Source organism: Eptatretus burgeri, chromosome 7, assembly GCF_056783735.1.
Source record: "Eptatretus burgeri isolate ZD-2024b chromosome 7, Ebu_testis_v1, whole genome shotgun sequence".
Lineage (NCBI taxonomy): Eukaryota > Metazoa > Chordata > Myxini > Myxiniformes > Myxinidae > Eptatretus > Eptatretus burgeri.
Genome location: NC_140967.1, coordinates 9966030 through 9978100, shown reverse-complemented (window position 1 = coordinate 9978100; position 12071 = coordinate 9966030). Strand labels below are relative to the sequence as shown.

At 45.3% G+C, this 12071-nt stretch overlaps 1 protein-coding gene across 1 annotated transcript; it reads right to left on the bottom strand.

Annotated features, from left to right (window-relative positions):
- Nucleotides 1-589: 589 nt before the first annotated feature.
- On the bottom strand, nucleotides 590-11631 carry LOC147022646 (prostaglandin E2 receptor EP2 subtype-like). Its single transcript, XM_085887397.1, has 2 exons — nucleotides 10494-11631; nucleotides 590-1998 (listed from the first exon to the last, which is right to left on the bottom strand). Exons 1-2 carry the CDS (start codon nucleotides 11301-11303, stop codon nucleotides 1639-1641), a joined length of 1170 nt encoding a protein of 389 aa, XP_085743523.1. The 5' UTR covers nucleotides 11304-11631; the 3' UTR covers nucleotides 590-1638.
- Nucleotides 11632-12071: the final 440 nt, after the last annotated feature.

Sequence of the window (12071 nt, the reverse complement as noted above, 5' to 3'; positions counted from 1 at the left end):
TGCCCTCCCCTCACAGGGTTGGGTGGAGTTGTACCCATGACATGACCCCTGGGTACTACCAACATGTATGCCAAATTTGGTGGACACTGTCCGAGCGCTGTATTTTCTTTTATTTTCGGACACACACACACACACACACACACACACACACACACACACACACACACACACACACACACACACACACACACACACACACACACACACACACACACACACACACACACACACACACACACACACACACACACACACACGATTGCCTTGATTTAATAAAGTAGGATAGCGCCTTTTGCCAATGGAAACACGGTCCTGGATGTTTTCCTCTGAGCATACAAACTTGTAACGGTCAGACTCGTGAGAAGAATGTTGATTTTGTCCGTGGTGTTTAGACATGTGTTTATTATTTTCGCATGAGGAAGTGGGTGGTGGTGGTATAGAAGTGGTTTTGATACCAAACTGAGAAAAGTAAATTGTTAAAAAAGGAAAACGAGTATTTATTAATTATATCCACTGCTGTAAAATCAAGACTGTTCTGTAGACATCAAGAAACTTGAACAAAATGCATCAATTGGCCCGTACACCAATATTTCTTAAAGTACCATGTTTAATGTGGAGGGAGAGTGGTATGAGGGTCACGTGATTTCGGTGTGACTTGTTTACCTGGAAGCAGGTCCAAGGAACTGACTCGCCTCAACTTCATCAAACCTTGTCTTACACTTTGTTTAAATAATTAAACACAGAAGGCACAGATTTTAAATAAATAAATACTGATATCAAGGCTCATGGAAGATGTGGACACACTCACAGAACAGCATGCACAAAAAGGAGAACTGTGAACAGGAAAGAATGGACAAATAGGAATTGAAATGGTCACGAGTAGGGACGGTAGACAACACGAGACGGCACGTAGTTGGCAAGTTAAAGGACGGGAAGGAAGGGGGTAATTGGACTGACAAAAGAAGGCGATAATGGATAATAGAAGAGAGTGAAAAGAAGGAGGGAGCTTCTGAATCATCACAAAGTGTGGGTTCTCAGTTGAGTGTGTGCAACTAGGTGGGGTTTGTCAGGGGGGATCTCTGCTCTTGCGTATGGCAACTTGGTTACCGGGTAGCTATCATTTCTTGAAGCACGGCTGTGCCGGTGATGCTATGCCCCTCTGCCAGTACACTGGCACTCATCTCACCAACCTCGGAAAGATGACAGGCTGAGTCAACCCCACCTGGTGTTAATTCAGCAGCCAACAGGGCTTTACTCAGCACCTTAAGGTCCTAAACCAGCCACCCTAGCTGCTAAGCCAGCACCAGGCTTGTCAGGGGAATGGAGGTCTGAAATCGAAAAGACTTGCAAGATCATATATACACGTACATATATATCAATCAATCACAAAAAACTTCTCATACATTTGTCATCGGCCACAACTCAAACTTCGCGAAAAGGAGGCAAGCCATCTCCGGAAACCTCAATAAATGACAAATTCCTCCTCCAGCATACAGGGGCACTGCATTAGTGGCACAGCCCACGATCTCAGCAGCAGCCTCAGACTCCATATGGAATGAATGATGTGTTAAAAGGCAGCGCTGCCAAAAACTCCCCAATAACAAACTAAAAGTTTGATAAATAAACACATAGATGTGTTCACACAAGTGTTTTACCAGTTGCTTGGAAACAGGTATCCTCTTCTGTGACTGTGCTATCACTCATCAGTTCTGCCTCATTTTGACCTCCTGGTTGTGGTGCCACCACCACTGCACAAGGTTGCAGAGCAGTGGAAGATTTGGAGTCCTCTCCTTCCTGGCTCCGTGGAAGCCAGCACGGACAGAGCTGTGAGCATGCCGTCTGAACGAGATGTACACATGCGCTCCTTCGGGCGAGAATGTACACCCAGGGGTCGAGGATGCTGTTGAGGAGGTACAGGTGGAATATGAATACATCTTTCGTGTCCTCTTTGTTCCTCGATATTGGGCTCTTTGTGATCACACTGATGAAACCTCGAAACTGAAATGACAAGAAAAAAAAAATAGATGGTCTTGAGAAACATCTCACTGTTTGTTAAATCTAAAGTTCATGTTTACATAAAGCAGACATCGTGCAAGTCGTCTTGGCAAAGAGCAGACATTTTCCCTTAAAATAGAAGATAAAAGGATGCCAGTAACATGAAGAAAATGTGACCAGTAAGAAAATCTCTCTCTCTGTCTCTCTGTCTATCTGACACACACACACACACACACACACACACACACACACACACACACACACACACACACACACACACACACACACACACACACACACACACACACACACACACACACACACACTTGATGGATTCCAGGTGGTTCTCTGGCCGAGACGAGCATCATGATGTGTCGCGCTGACCTCAGGACTCATGAGAGGGACTCATGAAACAGGATGACTCAAACGCATCCAGGACGATGTGGGGAATATTTCCATCATTGGTGTATTATTTGCTTGAGAAAGAGTGAACCCTGCAACATTCCAGGAATAATAAACACCATTTCTGTTTCATAAATAAGCGAGGAAGGATGATTATAAAAGAAGCAGTTGTTTACATCAAGAGAACACCATGTGGGTGAATGTAAATATACAGTGTATATATATATATATATATATATATATATATATATATATATATATATATATATATATATATATATATATATATATATATATGTATATATGTAACACCCATCTCACAGTTACAGTCGGGTTGGGAATCGAGCTGGGGCTGGACAACTCAAGGTTCAGTGTGCTATCTCCACAACGTCTGGTCAGAATGTTGAGCTCGAGTGGCAATCCAGAATTTACTGTTCAAATCATTTAAAAATAAATCATTATGATTGGAACAAACTTTGGAATTTCAGATCCTCAGGCAGGCCAACATTCAGGGCACAAAGTGATTGGTGATTCAAGATGGGAGGGAAATCCCCCAAAATCCCATTTTATGGTCATTGTGTCTGATTTACAGCTTGATAACACAACGTGAACGTTTGTGTAATCCCTGACCCCCTCCCTTTACTGGCATATTGAATGTGTGTGTCCAAATGCACAGAGTAAGTGTATGGAAAAGAGGAAGGGTCCAGGTTATGGTATATATGCAAAAAGTAACATCATTTGAGTACATTATTTCAGGCTTCGTGAGCTGATATTTTCCTACTTCCCCTTCCCTTTTATGATTACACCCTGAAACCTCTGCTTCTTCCCTTTTATAAGTGCACCCTTCCACCTCCGCTTCCCCTTCCCTTTTATGATTACACCTCCGCTTCCCCTTCCCTTTTATGATTACATCCTTACACCTCCGCTTCCCCTTCCCTTTTATGATTACACCCTTACACCTCCGCTTCCCCTTCCCTTTTATGATTACACCTCCGCTTCCCCTTCCCTTTTATGATTCCACCTCTGCTTCCCCTTCCCTTTTATGATTACACCCTTACACCTCCGCTTCCCCTTCCCTTTTATGATTCCACCTCTACTTCCCCTTCCCTTTTATGATTACACCCTTACACCTCCGCTTCCCCTTCCCTTTTATGATTCCACCTCTGCTTCCCCTTCCCTTTTATGATTACACCCTTACACCTCCGCTTCCCCTTCCCTTTTATGATTACCCCCCCCCTTGCAATTCACCCCCTAACTCCCCCTACTATACCCACCCTCACCATGCTTTTTAAAATTTTGATGGTCAAAACTCTTTGCAGAGCGTTGGTGATGCCGAAGCATATTTTTTTTGACATGCGTTACACGAGGTGGTTTGCCATTGCCTTCCCAATATTGTTTGTCCATGCTTCATGTTAAGCAAGGAAGCAGCACGTACCATTTTTAAAGTCTTTGGTATGACTCAGACGGGTTTGAACTACCGACCTCCCAGACTCAGAGCGGACGTTCTACTGCCGTGCTACACAAGCCTAATAATTAATATAATCCCAGAATGCCATTGGGACGCTGGGGGACTAGATTTTATGTGCGGATTATCATGCTGCGCAGATACAAAAGGGGGACTGAAGTGGACACTCGGGGAGTGTATCATAGACCGGATGAGTGAGAGTGCACTTGGGACAGTGGAGAGGGAGGGGGAGAGACAGAGGAAGAGAAAATATCAGAGAGAATGAGTTGGTGTGCTGGGTCCTCTTCTGCATGTACTCACGTTCCAATGGTAATTATAATGGTACGTGAGTGTCTATTGATTACGTACTATTGAAATGTGAGCACTTCATCTTAATTACTTATTATTGGACCGTGACTACATGTATTAATTATGTCCATTACTTATGTACCATTACAACATACCTTATAAACCTTTTAAACCCATTTATACTTTTCAGACATTTACACCATTTCACCCTGTAGACCTTCACAGCTTTCAGACCTTTCAACACCCTTAAGACATCTTCGACCAATTTGACCTTGAGACCCTTTGAGATGTTTCAAGACCTTTTTTTATACATGGTGTAGGCTCGTGGAAGAGCTGGGACAGAACAGATCAGGAAACAACAGAACAAAAGGGATCAGCAGGAGAAAGGGGAAACGCCAATCGCAGGGCAGAGGGAGAAGGGAGACTGAGACGGACAAACAAGGGATGCAGGTAATGATGAGGGGTAGGGGTGAACGCAAGGGCTGGACAAGATAGATATACAAACAAAATTTTGGGAGGGTGTGGTGGTTTAACAGGTGGAGAAAATATCATGGCTTTGGATGAAAGATGCCCTGAGATGGTGGCGAACACCTGTCTTGAAGACCCGGAGGGAAGAATGGGATCGAAGAGAGTGTGTAAGGCGGTTAACAGGCGGGAAAAGAGAGGAATAAATGAGGGGAGGTGAGCAGTGGTTCTAGATTGAGGAGGTTGAAGTGGTAAGGTATTTCTGGAGTGAGTGAGTGAGTGGGTGGTGTGTGTGCTTTCTGTTGGTGTGAGTGTGTTGTTTATGTTGTTGTGCATTGTTTCTTTTTGTCCTCCATCTCTCTCTTTCCTTCTTTTTCTTTGTTTATGGAGGAATGAATCTTGCAAATAGTTTTTGTAAGGTTCACCTGGCTGTGCCTGGATGGATTTGAGGGTAGAGGAGTAGCAGCCAAAACCTGAGAGGCCACATACCTCTGCCAGGCTGAATACATTACATTTTGTAACCCACTGATAGGGCGGATCTGGATCCGGACCTGAAACAAAATGTAATTGGCTTGTTCTTGTCACCGACAATGTCTTCAGAAAGTACTCGCACCCCTCGACTTTTGTCACATTTTGTTGTGCCACGGCCTGAATTTAAAACTGATTAAATCAAAAAAGACTTTCACCGAAATACACAAAATATCCCATAATGACAAAGTGAAAACATGTTTTTCGAATTTTTTTTACAAATCGATTAAGAATTAAAAGCTGAAATGACTTGCACAATAAGTATTCGACCCCTTTGCTGTGACCTCCAAATTGAGCTCGGTACATCCACTTTCCTTTGATCATCCTTATGATGTCTCTACAACTTGATAGGAGTCCACCTGTGGCCAATTCAATTGATTGGACATGATTTCGAAAGAAACACACCTTTTTATATAAGGTCCCACAGTTGACTGTGCATGTCGGAGCAGAAACTCCACCAGGAAGTCCAAGGAACTGTCCTCAGAACTTTGAGATATAATTGTGAGGAGGTATAGATCTGGGAAGGGTATAAAACAATTTCTCGAGTGTTGAAAGTTCCCAAGAGTACAGTGAGCTCCATCATTAGGAAATGGGAAAATAAGGAACTACCCAGATTCTTCATAGAGCTGGCCGTCCGACCGAACTGAGCAACCGGGCAAGAAGGACCTTGGTCAGGGAGGTGACGAAGAACCGAATGACCACTGGCAGAATTACAGAGTTCTTTGGCTGAGATGGGAGAACCTGCTGGAAGGCCAACAATTTCTGCAGCACTTCACAAATCGAGGCTTTCTGGGAGAGTGCCCAGACAGAAGCCTTTTCTGAGAATAAGGCACATGACAGCACACCTGGAGTTCGCAAATAGGGCACGTGAAAGACTCCGAGAACATGAGATAAAATATTCTGTGGTCTGATGAGACGAAAATTGAACTCTATGGCCTGAATGCAAAGCGCTACATTTGGCGGAAACCGAGCACAGCTCATCACCCATCTAACACCATCACTACCGTGAAACATGGTGGTAGCATCATGCTATGGGGATGCTTTTTTTTAGCAGCAGTGACCTGGAGACTTGTAAGGATAGAGGGAACAACGAATGCAGCCAAATACAGGAAAATCCTTCAGGAGAACCTGCTTCAGAGTGCAAAAGATCCTACACTGCAGGTGAAGATTTACGTTCCAACAGAACAATGACCCTAACCATACAGCCAAAGCAACAATTGAACGGCTTCAGAACAATAACGTGAAAGACCTCGAGAGGCCCAGACAAAGCGAGACTTGAAACCCATTGAGAATCTACAGAAAGACTTGAAGACTGCTGTTCACCGACGCTTCCCATCCAACTTGACGGAGCTTCAGCAAATCTGTAAGGAAGAATGGGAGATAATCCCCAAATCCAGATGTGTAAAGCTGATACAGACATACCCACAAAGACTCGAAGCTGTAATCACTACCAAAGGCACTTCTACAAAGTATTGACTCAGGGGGGTTGAATACTTATTGATGCAAGACATTTCATCTTTTCATTTTAAATTAATTTGTAAAACATTTCTAAAAACACGTTTTCATTTTGTCATTATGGGGTATTTTATGTAGATCGGTGACAACATTTTTTTAATTTAATCATTTTAAATTCAGGACGGAACACAACAAAATGTGATAAAAGTCGAGGGGCGTGAACACTTTCTGAAGGCACTGTACCCAACTCATCCATCAAGTTTCATCCAAATCCGTACGTCACTTTGAAGATATCTTGCTGTATTTCGTTTACGGCCCCATCTCTCAATGGTGAAGAATCACTTCAGAGATTACAAATTTCTCGTATCCAAATCCATATCTTCACCAACATTGAATCAATTCTTCCTCGTCACATACCCAAGCTGTTCACCAAGTTTCGTCCAAATCCGTCCAAAACTCTTTGAGATGTTGTGCTATCTATCGTTTTTGGCCCGATCTCTTAATTTGTGAAAAATCACTTTTTAAATTCTAGTATCTGGATCCGGATTGGTATCTTCACTAAAATCGAATCAATTCTTCCTTGTCTCACACCTTTACCTGTCCACCGAATTTCATCCGAATCCGTCCACAACTTTTTGAGGTATCATGTTCGTAGACAAACAAACAGGGGTGAAAACACAACCTCCGTCCACCTTCGGTGGTGGAGGTTATAAAGATGAAGTGAGCGATTCAGAGTAAATGTTGTTTTGGATCATGTCTCCTGGGGAAGTTCTCATCAGTTTATTCGTTCCTTATTCCTGATTTATTGAGCATTACGTCATATTTAAGTTGCTGCAGTGTTTCATTTTCACTGATTATTGTAATAAATGCCGTGCCATTGCGTCTCAAGTTTCCCAATTACCCCTTGCCTTTGGCCGAAATCGCTGTAGAACTTTGAATTTGCAGGGCTGTCGTCATATGCTCTCCCACAGAATTTGAGGCAATACTCCCCCCTTTGGAACACCTGGGGGAGGAGGCAGGAGGGAGGAGTAAACCAAGTAGCTACAACCTTTGTCTTGAGAGTCTGCCCCCCCCTCATCCCTTTTTTTTTAAATGAAGAAATCTATCAATCTTGCAAATATATCCATGATGTTCAACAGGGAAATTGTCTTCTCTTTCCAATGGTATCACATACTGCTGGGTGTCAACTGGGGGAAAAGGACAACAAAGCAGTTTTCCTTGTCATTGATTTGTTACATTTTATGAAAAGTTTGAATGAGTGATTAATTATATTTAGCGAGTGGAATATTCATAGATTCCATGCTTTTTGGGAACATTGTTTGATTGAATGTTTTACGGGCCAAACATTATTGATTAGAAAGGCCCTCGGTAGAGCGCACACCTCGACCGCGTAATGCCTGATCCACGAGAACATATCGGGCCCATTACATGTTTGACATGTCATGTTATACATGTTGTACAGTTCTATATCGATTTTTGGCCCCATCTCTCAATAGTGAAGAATCACCTGAAAAATTAAATAACTCTCATATCTGGATCCGGATTCGGATGTTCACCAAAGTTGAATCGATTCGTCTTCGTCACACTCCTAACCTGCCCACCAAGTTGCGTCCGAATCCGTCCATAACCTTTTGAGATATTGTGCGAAATATAGTTTTTGGCCCAATCTCTCAACGGTGAGGAATCACTTGAAAAATTCTCAGATCCGGATCCGGATTCAGATCTTCATCAAAGTTTAGCATTGCCGTCTTTGGCTGGTCACCTACATGCACAAAAAAATTCAGAACGATTGCCTGGAAACTGTGGCCAAAAATCGTGTGACAAACAAACAAACAAACAGACAGGAGTGAACACGTAACCTTCCACCTTCGGTGGTGGAGGTAATTATATTCGGCCACAACCACTCAGCATCGCGTACCGCTCCATAGCACGTGCGGACCGGCACTTCATAGCCCTGGTCGACAACATTAGAGGGCTTCATCTTCATCATCAACTCGTAAGACAAAGGTTGTAGCTACTTGGTTTACTCCTCCCTCCTGCCTCCTCCCCCAGGTGTTCCAAAGGGGGGGGGGGGTAGTATTGCCTCAAATTCTGTGGGAGAGCGTATGACGACAGCCCTGCCATCTCGATCGTTTTCACCCTCATTTTACATTTTCAGTCGATATTGTAACTTTCGCAGCCCGGAGCGTCCATTTGCCCCGTTCAGCTGCTCTTCTCACCACTTTCTCATTTCATTCGATTTCTCACTCATTTTCACTGTTAATCCGTTTCCTTTCTTGCCTACTCCGATTATTTATTTATTTGTTTTTTCTTCCAATTCCCTTTTTTTGGACTGTATGGTACACAACATAAAGTTGACCTCCCTCCCCCCTCCCCCCCCGCCCCAAAAGAAAAAGAATTTTCCCAGAAGAGGAAGCACAAGTGGCCACAAAGTGCTCACAACCTTAAATTTTTCGGGGACTGTCTAATCTTAGGGCTCTGACCCCATGTCCATTTGACCTCACTGTGTGAGCTCGTACGCCCCCCACTCCCACCCTGACTTTTCATCGCGATTGACGCCCTTGAACGCGCGCGCGCACGCGCGCACGCGCGCACGCGCGCACGCGCACACACACACACACACACACACACACACACACACACACACACACACACACACACACACACGGATTCTTGGCATATTCCATGTAGTGTAGTAGATAGTAGAAAAATCGTGCAAATGATGATACAAGCATCAAATTTGGCATTTCTGTTCCGCAGGGCTTTCTGATCAAATCTTCCCGATTGACCATTTGAAAATCCAAATTTTGAAAAATTTGAAGAAAAAAAGAACTTCAAAAAAATTTGAAGTCACAGCGGCTGAAATTCTTGAAGCGCAAGTGAACATCCCAGACAGAGAACCAAGGGGAGATGCAGTCATCATTGATGGCTCAGCACTTATCAATGCACTACCTCCACGCACTTCAAAGATATTTGATGACTATGCCAAAGAAGACATCATCCCAAAGGTGGAATCCGATGGTGCCAGGTACGAGAGGGTGGACGTAGTGTTTGATGTGTACAAGAAGTCAAGTCTGAAGTCCGAGGCAAGTCTGAAGTCCATTATCATTAAGGCTAATGACACGGACGTACTAGTCATAGCAATATCTGTACTGCCATCCTTACAGGAACTAGGTCTTGAGAACATGTGGATTGCCTTTGGCCAAGGAGCCAAGGTGTGATGGATTCCAGTCCATGAGGTAGTTTCTGCAATAGGACCTGAGAAAGCGAGAGGGATCCCATACTTCCATGCGTTCACTGGATGTGACGGGAAGAAAACTGCATGGCAGACTTGGAACGTCTTTGATGATGTTTCTGAAACATTCACCAATCTCAGCCAGCATCCAACATTGATTCGTGATCTTGACTTTTTTGAAATTTTTTTTCTTCAAATTTTTCGAAATTTGGATTTCCAAATGGCCAATCAGGCAGATTTGATTAGAATCCCCCGGAGAACAAATGTGCCAAATTTGATGCTTGTATCATCATTTGCACGATTCCTCTCAAAAATTGCTGTTATCTGCCCCACTAATTGGACACTGTGGCTCAGAGGTTGGTTTGGGCTGCAATGAACTTTTCGTCCTGGTTCGAAGTCCCGAGGCCCTTTTTGATCCGTTTTGTGACGGAATATCGAGTATGGAACTGCACCGTCATATTCAGCGGATAATAAAGGTCAGAGAACACCCACTTCCACGTATTTGCCCGACGGGTGACACGAAAATCAATTTCTACCATCTGTGAGATTGGACATCATGGCCTGATAAGATGAGGACGAGTTTAAGATGAAAACGCTGAACCTCCAGCCCCTGCCGGTGGTGTGTGGTGTGTGGTGTGTGTGTGTGTACGTGTGACTTACGGTGAACGGCATGACGCAGCACAAGGTGATGACCGTGATGGCGATCACGACGTTCAGAATGTCCTGGTCTTCATGGCTCACGGCACTAAAGTGCGCCGACCTCGGCTGGAGACGTCGGCGCCGCTTCTTTACCAAACCGAAAAGCACGAAGAGCACGACGAAATTGCTGAACACCATGATGATGAAAAGTACCATCATGAGGAGGCTGTAGAGCAGCGCAAAGGTCCAGTTGCCGAGTTTCCAGTTGCCTTCCCTGAAGACCGTTTGGGACTCGTTGCCCTGGAAATCTGGAACGTGCACGCTCTTGTAGCACCACGTGCCAGGCTCGTATTCCCGTGTTCCCCCAACGCCGAGCAAGGGCAGAGCGCACACCACGGCGCTGAACGTGTACACGAGGCCCAGGAAGGTGCGGACCGCACACCACCGGGTCAGTCGGGACGAGTGGAAGGGACGCGCTATGGACATGTAGCGCTCGAAGGCGAGGCCGCACAGCAGGAACTGCGTGACGAGACTCGAGTAGAGGAGAGAGGTGGATATGTAGAGGCACAGAGCATCACCGCCCAGGACGGTGACCGTCTGGTTTGTGATCAATGCCGCAAGGGGCACCGGGACCACAGCACATGTGGTGATCAAGTCGGTGACCGTGAGAGCGAGCAGCATGGAGTGAAACGCTCGGTTCTTGCAGGGAGATCGTGCGAGGATGTACAAAGCCAAGAGGCTGCCCAGAAAGCCAAACAAGAACATAACGTGGGTGACGCACGCAATGGGCGTCGGCGTGATGAAGTCGTGGTCCAGCCGCTGGACCCCCATGTGGCCTGCAAGTCCAGGTGGCTCAGCTGGAGGAATCTCGCCGCAGATTCTGTGGCTCGTGGGAGGAGTGTTCAACACTGGAGCGGACGATCTCGAGCGGTTTCCCGACTCATCGGGAGGTTATATACAGAGGCGATCGAGGTCCTGTCAACGCAAGCTGGTGGGAAACCAGATGTTTCCTGAACCGTTACTTCCAATCTGTGAGAGGCTCCTTCGCACGGAGATCTGTGTGAACCGTCAGGGTGCCTGTGTCACCTTCTAATATAGCCGGTTTGCGGACGGGGCACAGCTGTGTGCTTATGATGAGGATCGACTGGACTTCTGGTCGATATAGGAAGTAAAAGGGGGTTCGAGGGTGTGGACGTGTGGGTGGGTTGAGGATCTTTTGGGGGAAGGGAACGGGGTGATGAGGAACGAATGAACAGCTGTTGTGGAGACTGGAGAGGAAGGACGAACTAACCGCTACATGTGGCGTTTGTCCCAAGTTCCTGCCATAAAAGTGAGCACGAGTTTCTGGTGGAAGCGTGGTTTATAGGATGGTCTAGGACTCCGCACTCCTGAAAATGAAGAAGGTGGCGTGAAGGGTGGTAGGGGTCACGCGGAGGAGGTGGTTGGGTCACACGGAGGGGGTAGTGGTGGTGGGTGGTTGGGTGGGGGGGAGGAGCGGTACATCATGCGCATGGTTTAGTGAAATGTGTGTACAGACTATTAGTATGAACATAAACTTTTAAACGTTTTCTTTATTATAAACGAGGAAATACCTCCCGT

What these genes read in the sequence shown, in the direction of transcription:
- LOC147022646 (XM_085887397.1), bottom strand. Translation starts at nt 11,303, where the DNA reads ATGGGGGTCCAGCGGCTGGACCACGACTTCATCACGCCGACGCCCATT. An exon ending in GCTGCGTCATGCCGTTCACC is followed by an intron (nt 1,999 to 10,493) that starts GTAAGTCACACG and finishes TTGTCATTTCAG; the next exon opens with TTTCGAGGTTTCATCAGTGT.